Raw genomic sequence first — 22,246 nt, 5'->3', positions numbered from 1 at the left:
ATGATGGACAAGGTCCCAGGATGCAGAGGCAGTAAGTGCCAAACTAAGGGGGACATGAAGAATTCTAGAAGGCAGAGACTTCAAACGACAGTCCAGAGCTGGGGTTGACCAAACTGCAACCTGTGGGCCAAAACTCCCTGGTTGTGTAAATAAAGTTTTATCAGGACACAGCCACACTCATTCGTGTGTGTATGGTGCATGGCTGTTTTCCAGTACGTCAGCAGAATCGAGAGGTCGTGACGGCAGCCGTAGGGGCTGCGGAGCTGAAATGGCCACTATCTGGCCCTTGCCAAACCCTGTTCTAGAGGAGGGAAGGGTCACACCTGCTCAAGGCCCCAGAGCCTCCTCAACCACCCCCTGTCCCTCTTGACCTCTGCACCCTTCTCCACTCAGGAGGGAAAGAGATCAACCCCAGGAGGAGTCTGCCTCCTACCTCTGTCCCACCTGAAGCCCTTCGAAGATTCCAGTCTCTCCAAGCAAACTCCCAACCCTCCACCAGGACCTACCAGCACCGGCATGATCAGAACCAGCCCTTTCCTCCAGCTTCATCCCAGAGTCCTTTGCACTTGCTGTTCTCTCTCCAGAATATTCTGCCCCATCCTCAGCTGCCTAACGGACTGTCAATCAGTTCTTGATATACACATTGCTCCCGTCTGTGCCCCTCCCCCAGCATCTCTGACTCACCCCCTTGGTGCTTCCACCTCTCACTCATCACACCTCACAGTGACCAACTTCTGCTCTGTCCACCTCCTGACACCTGGCCGAGCAGTGGCAGACGCAGGTGGGCATGAACTGCCTCCGTCATTTCCATCATCCCTGCCTGCAGCCCACGAAACCTCCCCAACACCCCAACATTCAAAGGGGTGCTGTCAGCAAATACAGATCAAGGCTTGTCCCTGGGCTCCACCCCTCCAAACAGACTGCTGTCCCCAATCGCTCCTGTGTCAACTTCATAGCCACCACTGCTCCCCAGCCAGAATAGAAGTTGCCCGGGGACTGGGACCACGTGGGTGAGGGTCCTCCTTGTATTGCTACTGCCCAACTCAGCCTCTGGCCGCCAGCAGGCACTTTGCACTTATGTGGAAAGGGTGACAGAAGCCCAGGAAGCAAGGACTCCCGTGGGTGACCCCGGAGTGCAAAATGGCATGACACAGACTCAAAGGCAAAGCCTACATTTGCAAGATGCTGAAGGGGACAGAGATCTGCTGACTAGCAGGGATACTGTGCTCCAGGGCTCCTGGTCATGTTCAGTGCCCTGGAGCTCCCTGGAGAAGGGTGGGCACGGGGAGCCATCAGCAGCCTCTTGGGTGCCATGGTGACAGCAGGCCAAGCGCCAAGCTCCACAGTCAGTGGCCAAGGGGCACTCAAGTTCCCCAGGAAGCTCACAGTCCTCGTCCCCTTTTGGGGTGAATGAGATTGTAGGGGAACAATTTCAAACTGGGTTTGAAAATGGGGTTCAGCACCCGTGAGGCTAAGACCCGCCGGAGGAAGGCGAAGGCTTAGCCGGGGACAAAGTTCCTGGGACGCATCAGCCCACCTTCGCCAGCTGCGTCTGCAGCTTGTTCTTCACGTCCGTCTCCTCGGAGATGCGGGCGTTGAAGGCCAGGTTGGTGTCCGTGAACTGCTTCCACAGCTGGTCCGACAGGTTCTCGAAGAGGTGCTCGGCCTCCTCCCGCAGCCGGATGGAGTTGGCCCGCATGTTCTGAGAGTGCCTGATGTTGTCGTTGCTGAACTTGGCCCAGGTCTCGGGCACGGAAACCCTGCAAGAGACACCGGGGCAGGGTCACGCAGGCCAGGACTCGGGCAGCTGTGACGGGCCTGGAGACCTCGTGGCCCAGGTCAGGAAGAGTCTGTGGGGGCGGCTGCCGGGTGCCCTGTAGAAGGTCTGGCGGCATCTGTGACCTCCACCAACGGGACGCCAGTAGCCCTGCCACACACCCAGCATGACAACCACAAAAGTCCCCTGGGGGAGGGGACACGATAGCTCCCTGTTGAGGACAAATGTCCTCATCCAACCTGTCCTTTAACAGAGGCTGTGATAACGGCCTGGGAGGGAGCAGATGACTTTGGAAGGGACACTCAGCCAGTTGGGAGGAGAGGAGGGGTCCCTCTAGAGCTTGTCCTTGTCCCCCCACCATACTGCCCAAAACACCACCAGACCAGCGAGTGGACCCGGGCACGGTGGCGCCGCTGGTCCCTCCAGCTCAGCCACTCGCCATGGCTTCCTCCCCATCATGGGCTTCCAGGTGGTGGTGGTTTGGTCGGTCTTGCAGTACTGGGGGGTCACACCCAGGGGCTGCAGCACGCCAGCCTGGTGCCACCACTGAGCAGCACCCTGCCCGGCTGCAGTGTTTGGAATGCCTGCCACGTGCCGACCGTTGCCGGGCACCTGAGAGGGAGCCATGAGCAAGAAGAGCAGGGTCCCTGTCCGCAGGGGTCAACGTCCCAGGGAGAGAGCCACCCACGGAGGGGGCATTTCCACGAGTCACAGGGAGGAGGAGGGACGGCTGGGTCCTCAGGTCTCCCTGTGGTAAAGGGGCACAGGCCTACAGCAGCCCCCCTAGTTCTGCTCTCTGCTGCTGTAGCTACCTGACAGCAACTGAGGTCTGAGAGGATCACACGGAAAACTCCAGAAATAAGCAATTGGTGAGTTTCAGATAACTTTGATTATGGTGTCATAATCATTCTATTACGTAAGTAGCTATGGTCAATACCTTCCAGGGCCTGATCTATGAACTACCTTGTCACGGGAATGTGTGCACGGGTCTGCTGCTCTCCAGGGTCCAGGCACCCACGGGGTCTCCGAACATTCCCTGCGGGTGGGGACCACTGTGCTCGGACAGGTGCTGAGTTGCCATGGATTCACAAATGCAGGAAGCCGACACCCCCACTCTGAGGGAGCAGGAGGCCTCGAAGAGCTCAGGGAGAGGAGGAGCCCTGGAGGAGCACAGTCCCCGGGGACGGCGGCACACTGCAGCCCTTCTCCTCTGCTGGGGGGTGTCTGTCTTCCACTGTGTCCCTCCTCCTGGCTGAGCCCAGCGGAACATGAAGGGCAGAGAGCCCAGGAAAGGTGGCCTGCAGAGGGCAGTCCAGCAGGGCAGTGGGGAGCAGATCTGGGCGGTGAGTGTGGACCGGCACAGGCAGGGAAGGCTTCACGGAGGCGGTGCCACCTGAGGACTCACGCCGATCAGACGGAGTTCTTCCTGGTGGAGCACTGAACCCCTGCAACAAGCAAGCCCGGGACGCTGGGGTTCCCTGCTCTGGGGGCCTCCCAGGGGGCACGTGTTGCTTTGAGCTGGCTTCACTCCCGGCTAACCTAGACCAGATAACTTCTCAAGGTCTTGTCTGGCCTGGGAAGACACCGTTCTTAAATGAAGCAGATTTTTATCCTCAGGCAGCAGGAGAAAAGGAATCCACCTCTCTGAAATGTGAGATATATGCTTCTTCTCAGAAGTGTTAGAGCACACTGAGGTCGTATGGAGAGCGGGCTTTTTAAAAGTGACATGTGTGTGTGAGCCCTTTGCCTGGCTTCTCTTTACTTTTTTTTTTTTTTTTTCGGATGCGGGTGTGGTACTAAGCACTGAACCAGGGCCAGGCCCTGCACGTGGCAAGCTCTCTCCCACGGAGCTACATCTCCAGTCCTTTTTATTTTTTATTTTGAGACAGGGCCTCACTAAGTTGCTGAGGCTGGTCTTGAACTTATGAACCTCCTGCCTCTGCCTCCCAGGTCCCTGGGGTTACAGGTGAGTACCACCACGCCGGCTTCCTCTGCACAGCTTTTGCAGGAGTTGAAGTCAAGCAATAGGCAGCGGTATTGGGCTTCTGAGGTGGGAGGGGCCCTGTGCCCGGCCCAGAGCTGCAGCTCAACCATGAGCAGAGGCTCAGAGAGAAGTGTCATGTCCAAGGTCACCAATAATCACCATCCCCAAGACACGACAGAAGGAGAGGAGGCTGAGGACAGCAAATAGAGACCTGTGAATATGCTCTGAATATGTCCACCACTGCTAAATGGGGCTGTCGAGGACACAAAGAGCAAGGTCCAAGCCCTGTCCTCCCCTGGAGCAGAGAGCTGAGCTCCCCAGGGAAAATAGTCCCCTTAATTACATTCTCCCCAGGGGAATTCACCAAAGGCAGCCCGTGTCCTTGGCAAGTCACGAGTCTCAGTAGGGAGGATGTACTCTCCTGGAGCCTGTGCCCTCTAGAGACTGAAGGGACAGAGGCAGGAAGATACCATTGATCAAACACCCACGTGGTGTTCAGTGTGGGCTCATCACAGCTCTGCCACTTGCTGTGTGAGCTTATGATAGTTGCTTCACCTCTCTGAGCCTGCATTTACTCATTGTGAAATGGGGATAATAATGGGACCTAGCCCCAGGGTTGCTGAGTGACTAAATGTGAAACACTTACCAGGGCACCAGACGCATGGTAAGCACTCACAACTGTTTATTACTCATGAGAGCTGCATGTAACGCTCTCAGCACAACCTAGCACACAGCCGGCATCAGAGAAAAGGCCTCTGCTGCCGCCACCACCACCACAGGCACGAGTTAATCCATGGCAATGGCAACTGCAATGCGCAGGGACACCAATCCAGACAGTCACCAAACCTCTTCATCTGCCCAGACGTGACTCTGCTTTAAGAAAATCCAAATACAGAGCCCTGAGCCAGCACATCTGGGAAGCAATTCGTCACCAGAACGGCAGCTCTCACTTTCCAGATGGACTTTAAATAGCAGCCCCTTCCTGGGCATGGAAAGCAGACTCTCCGCCAGCCAGCCTGCTGCCCGGTTTCGGGGGAGGCATCTGTTTGCCCAGAGGGACCCTCTGGACTCCCTGTGCAGATGGGCAGCTGTGACCAAGAATGGCCGAGTCCCCAGAGTCCTGCTCAGCAGGGGGACCCCCCCCTTGTCAGGAAGAGGAGGCGGCTGCCCCAGGAGCTGCCACTACTATAAATCCAGAGTCACCTCCACACCTCCATGTTTGCTAAGATCCAGAAAGCCACCCCAGTCCTGGGCCAGAGGCGGCTGCAGAATCCCTCCCCGCTCTCCTGCTCTCCCTCCCTGCCACCCCCTTTCCTTCCCTTCCCCTTCCTCCTTGAATTCAGCACTACTGACAGCTTACCTACATGGGCCCAGAGCAATCCCAAGTGCTAGAGATGAAGAAAAGGTGGCGCGCGGCTGAAACCCAGAGAGACCCACCCTCTGCCTGTACCCAGAGCATCGCTCTCCAGCCCACATGGTCCCAGACCTCCAACTGAGAACTGGGAAATTCTACATGACTCTCCCAGAGGAGGTGACATGCCCCTGATAGTGCCAGGCATGGGGAAGGCACCTACCTCACTCCTGACAGGACAAGAAAATGCGATGCCCAGCAAGCACCCACAGAGGCCAGCCATTACCACTCTACACCATCTCTGGGCTGAAGCTTCGCATGCCCACCCTTCAGTAGGCACAGCAACCTGGGGCAGGGGGTGGGTACTACTTTTCTTCCAGTGATCAAGATGCAGAAAGGAACCCAAAGACATTAAGAGTCTTGTCCAAAGTGTTAGCCTGGAGGCTGGGCAGCCTGGTTCTAGAATCCACTCTCTAGGTGTCAGTTAACTCTCCCCACCCAGCTGGAATTCCTGCTCCTGCTGGTGACAGCCCTTTTGTGTTGGAATTTGTCTGGTGGAATTGCCAACAGAGGCACCCCAGCATGCCCCGGCAGAGCAGTAGGGGCTGTGTGACCCTCACTAAGTCAACCATGTGCTCTTTCTTTCTGGAATTCGAATCTTGAGCAAAGTGGGCCAAAGATGGAAAGATGATGGCTCTCTGACAATCCAGCTGAATAGTTCCCATTTCTGTGCATTCGAATTGCCAGAACCTTCCCCTTGTCTCTGTGGCCCTTCTCCAGGCTTCCAGTTAATTCTGTGTCACCCTAAATCGGCCAGACTTTGATTCTGTCACTTGCAACACAGGGCTCCCATTTAATCACACTGCCTCTCCCTCGGTGGGCACAGGATACCCCTTCATGGTGCCAAGGCAGAAGCCAAGATCCTTGCTCCCAGGGACACAGCCAAGAATGGAGACAGAGGGGCCAATACTTACGTGCCGTCGCATTTCTCCACGCCATGGAAGAAGGAGATGCAGTCTGACGTGTTCCTCAGGTTAAAGCACTGCTCGTCAATACACTCAGCGGAATTTTTGTCCTCAAGGTCCCTCTCTAGGGCGTGCTGAGCATCTCGGTTATCCCTGCAGGGAGGAATGATTTGTCCCTGGGCTGTGCACTTACCCAGAGTCCCCACCCGAGGTCACGCAGCAAGAGAATATACAGAACAGGCTGCAAGCCAAGTCCCTGGACTCCCAGGAAGGGTCTGTCCACACCCAGTGGCTTCTCAGCCTTCTTCCCACTTCCATGTTCCCACAGAGGAGCCAAGAGCCATCCCCACTTGCACATCTGCCCCCAATCCAAACAGAGCTGCTGTCTTTTAGGACAGGGATGGAAGGCATTTACTGTAAAAGGTCAGATCACCAACGCTTTAGGCTTAGTGTGTCACAGGGTCCTTGTTGCACCCACACAACTATGCACAAAAGCAGTCGTGGGTTATGTGTAAATGAATGGGCACAAATTCCTTTCAATAAAACTTTATTTATAAGAACAGATGGTGGGCCAGATTTGTTCCTCCAGCTGTCCTTGGTTGAACTAATTTAGAAGATACTAATTCATACTTTGGACAAACCTGTATCAAGTCAAACTACTCAGATCACTGTGAAAGCTGAACACAAAGGGATAAGACATAAATAAGACTCGTTCTCTGCCTTCAAGTGGCTTAGATTAGTAAATACAGTAAAATACAGCACAGATTGGTCAGAGCAATAGTGGAGGTTTTAAAAAGATACAAAATAACACACCAACGAGGAAACCATTAACTGTAGGTTAATGGAAGAGCTACCTGAGGAGGGGTTTGAATACGGTTTTCACAACAAACAGAAGACATTATGAACAAAGTTACCGCCGGGGGAAAGGAGAACTCCAAGCCGAGGATACCGTATGCGCAAAAGCAGAGAAGCTAGAAATATCCAGGTTTTTCAAGGACTAGTAAAGCTCATCAAGTCAATCCGTTAGGAACTGGGAGAAGTTAAGAAACTGGGTGGGGTCATGAACTGGGTAGAGTCACGGACTGGACGGAGTAAGGGGTGGGTGCAGTCAGGGATTGGATGAGGCCATGGGCTGGGTGGAGTCAGGAACTGGGCGGAGTCAGGGATGGGTGCAGTCAGGATTAGGTGAGGCAGTGGACTGGGCGGAGTCAGAGACTAGGTGCAGTCTGGGACTGGGTGAGGTAAGCGCCTGGGCGGGGTCAGGAACTGGGCGGAGTCAGGGATTGGATGGGCGGGGTTAAAAACTGTGCTGCTGGGCCAAGGTGAGAAGGCAGTGGGGCCAGGACTCGATTCCAGAGGGTTTGGTGTCTTAACTAAGCTTAGACAAGGCTGCTGCTTACCAAACTGCAGACCTTGACAGCCATGTTCATGAAGCTTACCAAATATCAAAGCACCTGTACTATTATTTACTAATTATTGTCCTTCTTTTCAGATCGTTTTAATAATATAAATGAATGTATTTTTTTTTTTCTTTTTGAGGTACTAGGGATTGAACTCAGGGCCTTGTGCTTGCAAGACAAGCACTCTACCAACTGAGCTATCTCCCCAGCCCACTAAATGAATGTATTTTTAAAAGGAAAATTTACATTCCTGACATTAAAGGAAAAACAATCCTGTCAGCTAATAGAAGGTCTCTCAGCCCTAATACTAAGTAAACACTAACTGCATCCTAGCTACAATCTATTGTCTCCAGAAATTTCTAGGCTCAATCATTTTTGTGTCTCTGTTGATTGAAAAATTTGTTAAAAACCCCAAAGCATGGATTGGAGCTTTTGTCCTAAAGCATTTAGAAGAATTCTGCAACCACGGAGAGAGAATAACTAGACTTAGAGGGGCTGTCTGACATCCACCGAATGAGTGGTTTCCCGTGACCTCTCTCCCACCTTTGCGGTGGCCCACCCCCACCCATGTCTTGTCTCTCCACCTTTGCTCTCTCTCTCTCTCTCTGCTCTTCCATCTGGGTCTTCTCTGTCTCTCCCTTCCTCTCCTCTATCTGCCTCCGTGTTTCCTCTCTCCCTCTTTTTTCTGTTGTAGATATCGGTTTCAGGCAACCCAGGAACAAGGAAATTAAATCCTGATGGTAAGCTCCCACCTATCAGGATACCGAGGTCTTGTCAGGCAGGAGGGACTCTCCTGGGACCTTTGGGCTTTACGAATTGGCAGAGCATGAGGAAATTGGGCCCGGCCACCCCAACAGATGAACTGGAACTTTAAGACCAGAATGTGGAAAGGGCACATCCGAGCCTTAGCAGGCAAGCTGGGGGCCTCAGACTCCAGCTGCCCCAGTTGCGGCCTTGCTAACGAGGCCTGGGGAGAGAGGCGCAGACTGTCTAGTCTACTTGGCACATGACCTGGGGCCAGGCTGGTGCCAGAGCTCGCAGTGCTGCTGACCCCCCAGGAAAGGCCAAGTGTGGCCCCACCCCTTCAGGAGGAGACTTCTCTGCTCCTGGGAGGGCAAGGGTGCCCTGCACAGCTGTGGGCCACAGACCTTGCCCAGAAACCCAGCCCAGCGCCTAGTAGGGCAGGGAAGCCCCCTGAGTGGGCAGCAGCGGGGCTTCCCCCAGGGAGTGAGGAGTACCCCATGGCCTGGCAGTGAGCCTCTGAGGTTCCAAGTGAATTAGGACAATCCCAGTCCCTCCAGCTGCTAAGGTCTTCCCACAGGGTGACAGGCCTCCTTTGACAGGCTGCTGCCCAAAGCTGACTGCCTGCGTGAGGGCAGCTTGGCCTCCAGTCCCTGCAAAGAGGACCACGCTCCGTCCGCCCCTCCGGCTGCCCCTCACGCTCCCTAGGCCATCTGCATCCGTCAGGCTCTCCCAGAAGCCCCCTCCTCTTTCCCTCTTTCTCCATGTCTGCCCCTCTCCAGCTCTTGCTTCCTCTGTCTGGCACATCTGTCTCTCTCCCTCTCTCTCTCATTTTCCAGTACTGGGGATTGAACCCAGCAGCACTTTACCAATGAGCCTCATCCCCAGCCCTTTTTACTCTTGAGAAAGAGTCTGGTTAAGTTGCTGAGGCTAACCTTGAACTTGGGATGCTCCTGCCTCAGCCTCCCGAGTCGCTGGGATCACAGGTGTGTGTGTCTCCCCCAGCTTCTCTGGGATGTTTGTTCTGTCTCTCCGGGTGGGTTCATCCTGTCCGTCTGTCTCAGCCTCTCTGGTCCTCCATTCTCCCACTTCTGGCTTTCCCGTCGGGGGCTGCACGTGAGCCTCCCCACCCCTCACAGCGTTGCTCTTCTGGGGTTCCGCTCCCAGTTCCCTGTCTGGGCTTTTGGTCACTCTGCCAGCTCTAACTGTCCCCTGGTGTGAGCCTCAGCCTTCCTACCGCCCTTGGGCCTGTTTGCCACATCCCTGTGCCAGCCACACGTGGAGAGTCCGTCTCTCTTCACATATGTTGGGGATCACAAAAGTAAGTGTGAGAAACAGACCAGAGAGCCCAGAAGGAAATCAGTGGTCTGTGGGCAGCTGATCCTCACAAAGGAACCAAGAGCACACGATGGAAAAGGGACAGTCTCCTCAATTAAGGGTTTGGAGACAACTGGATATCCACATGCAAAAGAATGAAATCAGACCCTTACCTCTCACTGTGTACAAAAATCAACTCGAAATGGTCTGAGATGTAAAAGTCTGAGGCTGTAAAATTAGAAAACGAGAAAGCTCTGTGACGTGGGTCTGGGTGGTGATTTTTGGCTATAACTGCAACAGCGCAACAAAAACCAAAATAGACAAATGGGATTGTATCCAACTGTAAAGTCTCTGCACAGCAAAGAAACCCATCAGCTGAGGAAAGAGAAAGCATACAGAGTGGGAGAAAGCATTTGTAAATCATACACCTGATAAGGGGTTAATATCCAAAATACATACGAAACTCAAACAACTGAATAGCAAGAAAACACGCACAATTTAAAAACTGGCAAAGGAGACAGGTCTCCAAAGAAGGAGTGCAAATGAGCAACAGGGTCATGAAAAAATATTCAGCATCACGAATTGTCAAAGAAATGCATATAAGAAGCATATCAAAGTATCAGCTCATCCCCGTTAGAAAGGTGGTTATCAAAAAGATAAAGAGTATTTGGGAGGCTGTGGAGAGGGAGCCCTCACACACCGCTGGTGGGAGTGGAAATTAGAACAGCCAGTGTGGAAAATAGCATGGAGGGTCCTCAAAAACTTACAAATAGAACTACCACATGCTCCAGTAATCCCTCTACGGGGTATATATCCAAAGGAAGCGAAATCAGGATGTTGACGATAAAGCTGCACCCCACATTCATCGCAGCAAGAATCACCATGCCAAGAAATGGAATCAACCTCAGTGTCAGTGACAGGTGAGTGAATAAAGAAAATGTTGTGCATGTGCACAGCAGAGTACTACTTAGCCTTCAAAAAGAATAATAACTGTCATTTAAGGTGACCTCAGTGGAATCGGAGGACATCATGTTAAGTGAACTAAACCAGGCTCAGAAAGACAAATACCACAGGATCTCACTTGTATGTGGAATCTAAAAAAGTTTAATTCATAGAAGCAGAGAGTGGGACAGGTCAAGGGTGGTTGGAGTGGGCTAGGGAGAGGGTTGGTCAAAGGATGCATAATTTCATACACTAAACAACTTCAAGAGCGCTATCATAACACTATGGTGAGCATAGTAAATAATAATGTATTATGTTCTCAAAAATTGTGAAGAGTGGATTCTTTTAAGTGATCTCACCACAAAATATGACAAACACATGAGGTAATGCATTTGTTAATCAGCTTGATTCAGCCATCCCATAATGTATGTGTATTTCAAAGGATCATTTTGTACATAATAAATATATGTAATTTTTATTTGTGAAATAAAAAGTGAGCAAAAACAAAGACATTGGCCTGCTCAGAGCTCTCTCTGGTAACTCTTGCCATCAAAACTGTTTAAGTGTTTTTTAAAATTTTTTTATTTGTTCTAATTAGTTGCACGTGACAGTAGAATGCATTTATATATTTTGATAGGTCACACATAAATAGAGTGTAATCTCTCATTTTTCTGACCGTACGTATTGCAGGATCACGTCGGTCATGCAGTCATACAGGTACATGAGGTAGGACAGTATTTAAAGTTTTTGTTTAAGTAGGTTAATTTGTAGGCAAACAGTCGGTAATCCACAGGCCAGGTGGCAAGTGGCATGGTCAGAGATCATGACTCAGTAACTGAACCGAGCCCTGCTTTTCTCTCTGCTGGAGGTGAGGTGGGTGCAGGAGCCGGCCTCACGCCCGCTGGGCAGGGGCTCCACCTCCAAGCCCCATCCCAGCCCTGCCCTTATCCTTTCCCGGGTGGCTTTGTATCTGAATCCCTTCTGCACCCGTCACCTCTGACGTCCCCTGGGTCTCCCCAAGATGTCTGCCCTCAGCCACTGTCTTTCTGAATGTCTCTCCGCGTCTCATTATCCTGGGCGATGCCCTCTCCCCCTGACGCCCAGTTCTGACCCTCAGGGCTCCGAGACGGGGAGTGGCTGCTGTTTCTGGGGCACAGCCCACCAGGACCCCCAGCTCCCAGAGCCATAGTGAAAGCTGCCCGGGCCCCTTGCATCCCACGCGGCTGCCCTGTCCAGCAGAAAGGGCAGTCCTGGCAAGGGCCCCTGCCCGTCCCTTGCTGCCCAAGTCATGCCCAAAGTCAACGAGGAAGGAAAACCAGCAGAGCCGCGTGTCCTGGGAGAGTTAAAGGTGAGTCCCGGCTCCAGAACCAGGTGGGAGGCGCCTTCCAGAAGCCGGATGCCCAGGGCTTCGCTATGGGCCCCAAGCCCCGTAAACCTCAAGTCTCCCTTTAATTACGAGGGGCCCCTGGCTTTTCATGGCACTGGTTACATCATCTTCCCAGGACAAAGGCTGACTCCTTTTGAAGAGTCCCGCTCCGGGCCTCCTCCAGCTCCCTCTGGAGGTGCCCAGCCCCTCACCTGCTGCCTATGCCACCCACACACTGCAGGTCCCCACCTTCAGAACCACCTGGGAGGTGACAGGAGGGACCTCAGGCTTCCAGCAGGGCCTCGCTGCAAACAGGCAACACGTCGCTCGCTGGCCTGCACGCTGGCCTGAGCCTGTGCATCTCAGGACATCACACCCGCGCACCGCGCGGGAATCGGTGACCTGGAAGTCACAGAACCCACCCCGGGGGAGGGGGAGAGGGGCGCCCTACCGCATCTGGATGTCAATGCGTTGAGCTAATTGTCTCATCCGTTCTTGGCAACATTTTAGCAAATCTACTTCCTGAAATGAAAAATGGCAGAAAGTGGATCTGGGTCAGAGACTCTCCGGTGGGAGCGCTCAACCCTCACCTCTCTCTCCCCACCCCCAGCCCCAGGAGGTGAGACCCAGGGGAGGAGCCTGCCTCAGCCTCCCGGCCGCGCAGCCAGGGGTCAAGGGCAGAAGCTCCCCTTCTCTGCCCTACTTTCATTTCTTTCTCTGTGCTTCCAGATTAAAAGAAAATCTGGCACATGTTATGTGCCAAGAGCTCACTATAATATTATCATTAAATAATGCCAAGGAAGCAGTCTGATATATGACATCCAGTAGGTTCCAAGAAACGCTAGCTTTGGTTATTGCTGCTGGTGGTATTTTATTATCATGGAAATGACAAGACATAACTCCACGTTATGATTTGGATCTGGAATATCCTCCAAAAGCTCAGGTGTTGAGGGCTCAGTCCCCAATGTAACAGTGTTCGGAGTGGGAGGTGACGGGGCCACGAAGCCTCTGGCCTCATCCACGAATTCATTCACTGATGGATTCACATTGAACCAGATGGGGGGAACTTGGGAGCTGGGGTGTAGTTGGAGGAAGGAGGCCACTGGGGCGAGTCCCTCTCTCTCCCCCGCCTCCCTCCTGCTGGCCGCCACGGGGTGAGCAGCTGTGCCCCGCCAAGCCCTTCCGCCATGATGTTCTGCCTGACCACAGGCCTAGCAGCAGTCGAGCCAGCGACGGCAGACGGAAGCCTCTGAGACCAAAGTCAGTCTCTCCTGGAAGTCAACTCCTCCCAGGTATTTTGTCAGAGTGACAAAGCCCGAACTTTCCACACGTGAGACACTCGGTGCTCCCTCCCGACAGGTGACGGGCTGCCCTGCCCCCTCCCTCGGGGCTGGGTAGGCCCAGGAGACACCTCACCCGAATAAGGTTTTTCTCCACACTGTCATGGACCAAATCGATCCCGATCCTTTTCTCTCGATGGTACAGACACTCCAGGGCCACCTGTAGGGAAGATCAGGAAAGAGTGTTTCTGCCCCAGTTGGGTGTCCACCCAGAGCTCAGGTGACCCACATCTACCTGTGCTACAATCCGCTCTTTCTCTCAGAAACCGGGGTGTTTCATTAAGCCTCATGGATGCTTCTGGGGTGCTTCTGCTTCCCATGCCCTCAGTGGGCATGCGGGTTGTCATGGCCAGGGCATTAGGAGATGCGGGGCCCATGCAGAGAAAGCAGGAGAAGGTAGTGTCCCAGGAACCAGAGGTGATTGAGATATGATCTCTATAAACTGTCCCCACTGCCCAACTACAATAATAAATACGGCAGAGTGTCACTGTAAGCTCAGATAAGATGGTTTCAGCTGCTGCCCTCCATGTATGCTCTCTCAGAAGTCTAAACCCAGGCTTGGTCGCTTCCTGTCATGTGCACTTGGGCCAGTCACAGCCTCTCTGACCCTCTGTTTCCTCATCTGCAGATGGGTGTGAGATTGGTGCATACCTCACAGGCTTGTGCAGATCACGTCTGCTCAGCAACAGTTCTGAGCGTGAAGTCCTCAAAAACACTGTTCAGAACTATTCCCCATGAAGGAAGCCCTGTTGGAGATCTCCCTACGGAGGGAGGGTTTGGAAAATGGTCAGGCCCCAGTGAGACCAGGCAATCTCGCGGCACAGCAGTGAGCCTTCCAACTGTCAGAGTGGAAGAGGAGATCAAGGGCCACTCGGGGTGCTCCTGCCAGAGGACGCTCAGGAAGAACGGCGATTGGCCACTAGCCTGTGACGTCATAAAGAGCGGCAGGAGAAGGACGCAGAGGATGTGCACAGGCAGCTGGCCCTCATGAAGGAGAGGGAGTGGCCCGTGGTGTCAGAGAGGTTCCTGCTTTCCTGCAGCCTGCATTCCAACTCAGGCAAAAGGACAGGCTTAAAGGGATGTGATCCTCTCCAACTGTGATAAGGGCTGTCATGGAAATGATATGGGTGAGACGAGGGGCCGGGGGTTCCCGGGAGGAATTCTCTAGGGAGGAGACAGATGGAGAACTGGTTGGTGAGAAGCAGAGGTGCAGAGATGAGTGGAGATAATGGGGCAAGAAATGGGAACTGCAGGTGCAAAGGCCCTGAGGGCAGAGACTGAACGGACCAGGAGCCGCTGGACTGGAGCGGAGAGAGTGAGGCTGGAGCCGTAGCAGGGGAAGGTTATGGGCAGGGTGGAGATGCTAAACTCTGGGACTGCATCCAGGGAGCCAGTGGAGGAGTGTTCAGACCCACTTTAATATTTAAAATCATCCCTGGGGCTGCTGTTGGGGTGGGGGGGATGGGTTGGAAGCGCGCAGGAGGTTCCCAGGGAGGAAGTGATTACCAACGTCCAGTGAGAGGCTGCCTGGCCTGAGGAGCCAGCCCAGGGGGTGCAGAGCAGTGGAAAGACAGAGATGTGTCTGGTCCTTCTGCCTCCATGTGGCTCATCGAAGGAGCCACACGTGACCAGGCAGAGCTGGGCCTTGCAGACACGCTGAGGGGGTAAGAGTAGGAAAGGGGATCAAGAGGTCTTGGACGCTGCTGTGGGTTCTGAGGAGCTGCCCTGCCCACCCTTCTCCCGAGGGGCAAACCAGCAGATGAAGGCAGCGTTGGACTCCTTCCCTGAATGGGTGTGGAAATCCCAGGGTGGCGGGGACCCTTCTTGCCACAGTTCCTGCTTGGGGATGGGGCAGAAACAACTGGGCAGGCTGCCCGGCAGGAGGCCTTGAGCCTCTCGAATGCTCCAGGGAAAAGCAGAACCTGGTCCTGTGCAGCCGAGATGAGTGTCCGCAGCACAAGGCAGAAGCTACTGGCTCCCTACCCAAGGTCCACGCAACCCTTCCTGACTTTCTCCGGACGCAGAAAACAACATTCATTTCCCCGGACTCTTCTGCAGCCCCGGAGCCCCTGTGTGCTCTGCAAATGGGCTGCAAAGAGAAACCCACAGGGGCCTTCTGGGAAAACGTAGCCCCGATATCGAGAGACAAACTCAGTGGGCACTGTTGCCCTTCACCTGTCCATTTGGTACGCCATGAGAATACCAAAGTGCTCCTCTCAAGCAGGAGTCCGCAACAGGAAACACAGACCTCCTGCGGGGGGCGAGGGACAAAAGGCATCTGCCACTGACAGCAGAATGGCAAGACAGCAGCTGGTCCCACCGGGCATCAAGTGAGGCGGCAGCAGGCTGATCTGCCTCCTCTGGAGTTCCTGTTATAACAGAAATAAATTCCTGTTTGGTTAGGCCTCCTCATCCAGCACCTGTTGCCTGCAGCCCAGAGCAATCCTAACCAGCCCAGGATATGACCTGAGGCCAAGGAAGGGTCCAGAATGGTCACAGTTAGATCCTCTGTTCACTTATTCAACAGATGTTTATTGAGTACCTACTATGTGCCACACTCCTTCCTAGGCTGGGAGTACACTCGGAATGTTGATCTCGACAACAGCCTGCACAGGTGTGGGTCACTGAGGACCCTCAAGGATACATGTGCACTGCCCTGATGGTCAGTCTTGAATATGTCAGCGGTGAAGTAGACGAAAAACCTGCCCAGGTGGAGCCTATATGCTATTGCATGTAGAAAACCAATCAATAAGAAAATGCGGACTATGTTAGGAGATGTGGGCAGGGAGGGAGAATAAAGCATCTATTTTAGGCAAGTCGTCTCAGGCCCGTAACACCCACACGGGTCCCTGTGCGCACATGCGCAGGGGTGCGTCCGCATGCGCACGGGGTCTCCACGGAGAACTACGACTCTGACGTAAGCCCGAGGAGGGCAAAATCCAATTCGGTGAGAGATCTGCACCTGAGATCATCCTGAGTTGACTCGATTCTTACCCTAAAGATGTGATCATCAACACCGACGCCGCTCACACCCACCGCGCAAGGCGCCTGTCCCCTAGGTCTTCAGCCAAGGCGGCGCAGTGCGCGCGGTGCCCGACAGGCCGCGCCCAGCACTCACCTGCAGAGGACAGTCCAGCTCCTGGGCCCCACACTCCAGCCGCCTCTTGACAGTCTCCATGCTGCGGTTCTCCGTCAGAAGCCTGTCGTGCTCGTAGCATAACTCGGACTTCCAGAAGCCGATGTCCGTCAGTCTCTGGCCTAGGTTCCGGGACGTCCCCTCCTGCATCTGGCGCGTCAGCTGGTCCTTGTCCTGCATGAGCCTCATGGAGTCGCCGGTCAGCCGGCCGGCCCACAGCCGCGAGGCCTCGGCACCGCGCAGCTGCAGCTGGTTGGACTGGTCCCAGTCGTGGGTGCTGTAGCGACAGAAGAGCGCGGAGCGGAGCGCGGGCAGGATGGTGGGCGGGCGCAGCGGGCTGCTGCGACACTCATCAGGGCAGGTCTGGGCGGTGGAGATCTTGTAGAAGAGGCTGGGTCTCCAGGAGTTGAGGTAGCGGTACCCGGGCAGGTGGTAGGGCTGGTAGCACTCGTGGATCACCGGACTCTGCGCAGCGGGGGGCAGCGCCGCCAAGCCACCGCCCTTCCTGGGGCCACAGTAACTGGCGGTCTGAGAGGTTCCGAGAAACTCCATCTTCCCCCATCAGCCCCACGCGGGCAAAACTGTGCCCAAGGGGCAAAAGCATCACCAGTACAGTGAAAGGGCTTCCCCTAGGCGCCGGCAGGACCTCTATGACTCAGCACTGTGTCACAAAGCCCGGGGAGAGGGTCTCTGAGCCAAGCCTGCGCTCTTTCAGGTCAGCTGGGTCCATATTGTCCAAATCTAAATGAATCCATCAGTCCCCAAAGGGATTGCGAGTCTCACAATCCACAGATTGAGGATGCAAGTCGTGGAACCTTATCTCTTCCTCTAACAACCAAATCTGTCTCTCCAGACCTAACTGCGCCCAGTGGGAGAAAATTTAATGTAGTCCACTCCAGTAAGTGCAATCCACTCAGGGTCAGTTTGGCCAAAGTTCTTTTCTTTCTTTCTTCGTCCCCAAGATGGCATCAAAATGGTCCACCCATACCGTGGAATACCGCTTAGCAACAGGATGAACTCCAACCTACTCTGCTAAGGAGAAGCAGCTGGGTTCAAAAGGCAACGGCCCATGTGGTTCCATTGGTGACATTCTGGAAAAGACAAATCTATATGGACAGGAGACCAATCTGTCATTGTTGGGGCCACAGTGGCGGGAGGGTGGGTCACCGAAGGGAATGAGAAAATTGAGGGCAGGACTGATAAAGTGTTCTAATCTTGATTTTGGAGGAGATGATACAATATGTCAAAACGCAGAGAACCCAAACAGCTTCCCCCTAACGGAGTCTTATCTGTACATAGATTATATGATGGGGGCATGATCTTGAGTATCATGAGGCAGAAACCATGCCCATCACTAAATCCCTGGCATCCAGTACACTACTGAATGAACGAATGGGAAACTAAAATGAGAAGCTTTATTGTTCCAGAAATAGTACTCAGTTCTACCTTCTATAACAGTATTTCCCTCCAGTGAAGAAACTCCCTCCACTCTTGACTCTGGGAGTAGCCACAAAATGTGCAGGTAGAGAACAGGAGGAGTGTCCATTTGTGGGGCTTCCCACCTTTGGAAATGAGGGAGAGGAGACTCTGACCCGCAAATGGTCCGTGTTAGTAGATGTATCAGTCAGTTCTCCATTACTGTACCAAAATACCTGAGATCATTAACTTCTAAGAGAAAAGGTTTATCTGGGCTCATGGTTTGGGAGGTTCCAGTGCATGACTGGACACCCCTTGTTTTGGGTCTCTGATGAGCAGAGGATCACTGAGGAGGCAGAATGTCTCCCAGGAACACCATGAACCAGGAATCAGAGAGGAAGAGAAAGGGACTCAGGTCCCTCAGTCCCCTTGAGGGTACACCCCCAATGACCTAAGTCCCTCCCACTAGGCCCCCTCCCTCAGTGGCCTGCTGGGGACCAAGCTTTTGGCACAAGGTTCTGAGTTCAATTCAGCATCCAAACTGCAGCAGTAGATTTGGAAGTTCAATGGCAATTTTTTCCCAATTGCTTAAAATCAGGAGTGGGTATGAGAGAAGGTAGAGAGGGGGAGGAGAAAGGGCATCTATTAAGCACCTGCTGGGCACTATGCTGCACATATGCCAATCTACTTTCTTTCCACAGTGAACCTAGAGCCCTGCTAACTTGCAGGGTGGGGTAGGAAAAGCAAACAGATTCCAGAGTCCCCAGTGCCTACAGAACTTATTTGTAGGACCCTCTAAGGCAGGACATCACAGAGGGAGCCAAGAAGTGGGTCAAAAGGTTTGGGGTATTTTTTAAGCATGAAACTTTTATGATAAAAAGTTTTGTGTGCAGTATCAAAGAGTATAAAGTGAAATCTAGGGTTTCTGATCGCCCTTGACTACTTGCAGGCTCCCCACACATAACTACAGATTTTTTAGAAATATTCTATACAAGTGTGTGCACACCCCCCCCCCATAGGTTTTCCACATAACAGTAGCCCCCGGGGCTGGGGATATAGCTCAGTTGGTAGAACGCTTGCCTTGCAAGCACAAGGCCCTGGGTTCAATCCCCAGCACCGCAAAAAAAAAAAAAAAAAAAAAAAAACAAACCAGTAGCTCCTGGGATGGATTATGCTATTTCAGGATACGAACCTCTTCCTTTTTAGTAGCTGTGTAGTATTCCATTATACAGATGCACTATTATTTATCTGACCATTCCCTACAGCTAGGTATTCCAGATATTTCCAGACTTTTGTTCTCACAAACATTGTGATAATAAATTCCAAGTGCAATTTCTCTAAGCCAGGTTTGTGGAGGTGTAGTTTGCACACTGTGAAATTCACTGTCCTCAGCACACAGTTCCAAGTCCTGCCACCACCACAACCAAGCCCAGAACATTTCTGTCACCCAAGGAAGTCCTGTGCCCTTCCCCTGCCACCCAGGGGGCCCCTGCCCCACAAATGCCATGTAAATAGTCCCATGGTGTGCAGTCTTGGGAGCGCAGACCCTTGCCCCTAGTGCAGGGTTAGACGCCACAAAGTCCCTTCCCTGTGCTCGGGGTGTGCTGAGCACAGCAGCTGGAAGACAAGCATGGAAGGGCAGAAGTCATCTGTAGGGGACTCAGGTTGTCATGCAGGGCTGCCCTCCGTGGACCTCTGGATGTGTGTGCTTCCTACCTGCCTGGATACTGCTCCGAAGCTTTCCCAGGTCCCCTGGGTCTCTGCGGGGAGCAGCTGAGCCCTGGCAGAGGTCCTGATCCAGGTGCGGTTGCTCCCACCTGTTTGAGTTGGCCTGAGCCCCAGAGCTGGAGGTGCAGAGGAAGTCAGGTGTGAACGGTCAGCCGGAAGGGGCTCTGAGTCCTCCCGCGGGTGCCCGGTACAGGCTGCTGGGTGTGGAGAAGGATCTTAGCACAGCCTGAACAGGGGCAAAGAATGTCCCTTCGTGGTTTCCAGGGTGGACAGCGCTCTGCAGGCCAGAAACATCCAGGGCCTTGCTCACCTGGGTTTACCTGAACGACTTGGGGATTCGTGTGGGAATAAACCCCCTGAAGCTCTGTCCTCTACATGGTGAAGTTATGTCACCAGAGAACTAACCCATCTGTCTGTTGTGGCTGTCTGAGGCCCTGGCTTGGTTTTCCTAAGTGGGGTGGGGCTCGTTGAAGGACAGAATTAAGCTCAAGATTTCGAGGTTTGACTGTGCAGGTAGAGTATATATTTTTGACAAGCTATTACATGTGCACGTGTGTGTTTGTGTGCGCATCTTTTCCTGCTGTAAAGAAAGACAAGAATCTATGTCAGGGGTCAAACAGTGAAGCAGAGAACAACCTGTGACCTGTACTATTTTTGTTTGGAAAGTGAAATTTTTACTTCTTATGGTGAAATTTTGTACCAAAAACAATCTTTAAAATTGAAAGCATTCTTCTTTTTATTTGTTACTTGTCCTAAAACTAACTGCAAACACAATAATTACTGAAAATATTATTATCTGGAGGAGGAGGGGATCTAAAACAGATGAACCTTGGGTGTCCAATACCCTAGGCACCCTGCTGCGGGAGACCCCTCGTCTGCACACGAGGTTGCTTTCCATCTCTCTTAAACCACGTTGCTGGAAAACTCATTCTCTTTCTGAAATGCCAGACAGCAGCAGCATCCAAATCTCTGAGGAGATGGAGGAGGGGTTGGGATTGGGAGGGGGCCCTCCCTGTCTCCAGCAGTGGGGTTCCCAATCTTCCACCCCTGCTGGGCCCCCCGACACTCTGGAGACTCCTGGCCAGAGTTGCCTGTGACCTATTTCAGTTCAGTCCCTGTCTGGGACCTGCATGGGTGTATTGAGCTCCCTGGGCAGTGAAAGAATTTCTCCATGTCTGTGAATGTAATGCAGAACCCATCTGTCTGCAGGATGGTGTGAACCGTCAGAGCTGAGGGCGGGGACAGGACTGGCCAGGGGATCTCTGAGTATCAGTACAGTGGACGCAAGCCACATGTGGCTGCTGAGCTCTCCAAATGCAGCTGGATATCAGAGAAGCAGAATTTAAGTAGCCATATGTGACCAGTGACTATCACACAGGACAGAGTAGGGCCAGCAAAACAGGAATCATCCTGCTGCTTTATGGGCAGGCGAGGGGGCCAGACTCATCCAGGTGCAGGAGAGACAGGTGTCCTTGTATGTGTCCCTTGGGTGAACCAGAACTGAAATGGTGGTCCTTGGGGGCCCCGAGGAGCCCTGGAAGGACCGGGGTGGGTGTGGCGGCCCGAGGGGACCTGCCAGATGTGCTCTTGTGCATTTGCATTTGAATGCTCAGCTTGGAAGTTGTAAAAGGCCGCAGGAGAGAGGCAGAGGTTGCAGGTTCTTCTGATCCTCAGATTCGCTGTGGCCTGGGGCAGGGGCCTGGCAGGGGACGAGCCAATATTGTGCATGTGCGCATGTGAGTGTGATAGGACGAGCGTGCACCACAGGAGCATGTAAGGAACGTGTGGAGGAGAGACTGAGTGGGTGTGGGTTTATAAGAGGGGGTGAGTGGATGAGCGTGAGCGCATGCCCTTGTGTGTGTGTGTGTGTGTGTGTGTGTGTGTGGTGAGACGCGGGTTTGCGGGTGTGAGTGTGTGTGGTTGTGTGTGTTGTGAAACGAGCGGGAGGGAATGCAGGCGGGAGGGAGTAGAGATGGGTGTGCCAACGCATGTGGCTGACCGATCGCAGGCGCCGGGCTCGGGGGTCGGGGATGCCGAGCACCTGCCGAGCAGGAGGCTGCCTGGCGTCCCGGGACGCGCGCGCACACGCACCTGCTCGGCAGGTGCTCGGCATCCCCGACCCCTCGAGCCCGGCGGCCTTGCTGCTGCTGGCCGGCCCGGCGCCTACGAGCGCCCATAGTGCGATCGGTCAGCGAGCGGAGGATGAGCCCAGCGAAGCGGGAGCCGAGGCTCCTGCGGGGCAGAGGACCGTGGGCGCCCCGTGCGGCAGCAGGGACCTCCTGAGCCGCGCCGTCCTCCAGGCATCGGTGACCCGAGGGGCTCCAAGCAGCGAAATAGGGACACACACATACACACATACTCGAATTCACCCACCTCGCTCAAGCAGGAAAGTCAGGAAATCCAGAAGGAAGCGGAAAGCTTTGTTTCTGCTTTAAGTTTCGGGTGTGCTTTTGGTGCTTGGAGCGCCGACCTCGGCTGGCGTCCAGCGATCTAGCAACTCTCAGGAAGTCACCTGCAGATCCATGCGCACGTGCGAGCCAAGACACGCTCACACCTGTGCCCGTGGCTGCTTTGACGGCAGCAGTGAATAAAAATGGAACTGACCCGCTATCCCTGGGGAGAAGGTGGCTGAATAAAATGCGGACCCCTATTCTGTGGAACACAGTGAAGCATGAAAAGAGGAGGTCAGACCTGGATTTGATCATAAGAGAAGCTTTGCAAGATATACTGAGTGAAATAAGCAAGATGTAGAACAGCGGTACCACGTGATAGCGCCAGGGTAG

The 22,246-nt window shown here is 53.7% G+C and overlaps 1 protein-coding gene across 1 annotated transcript in view; it reads right to left on the bottom strand.

Annotated features, from left to right (window-relative positions):
- Window positions 1-16,871, bottom strand: part of Tekt5 (tektin 5) — a 36,957-nt gene extending 20,086 nt beyond the window's left edge. The window contains exons 1-5 of the mRNA XM_047534421.1: window positions 16,302-16,871; window positions 13,260-13,343; window positions 12,295-12,365; window positions 6,087-6,230; window positions 1,538-1,760 (exon numbers count right to left, since the gene is read on the bottom strand). Coding sequence (XP_047390377.1) covers window positions 1,538-1,760; window positions 6,087-6,230; window positions 12,295-12,365; window positions 13,260-13,343; window positions 16,302-16,871 — 1,092 coding nt within the window. The remainder of the gene's footprint in view (window positions 1-1,537; window positions 1,761-6,086; window positions 6,231-12,294; window positions 12,366-13,259; window positions 13,344-16,301) is intronic.
- Window positions 16,872-22,246: the final 5,375 nt, after the last annotated feature.

Source organism: Sciurus carolinensis, chromosome 18 (genome assembly GCF_902686445.1).
Source record: "Sciurus carolinensis chromosome 18, mSciCar1.2, whole genome shotgun sequence".
Lineage (NCBI taxonomy): Eukaryota > Metazoa > Chordata > Mammalia > Rodentia > Sciuridae > Sciurus > Sciurus carolinensis.
Note: the sequence above shows the minus strand (reverse complement) of the source record. Positions and strands in the feature narration are given on the sequence as shown.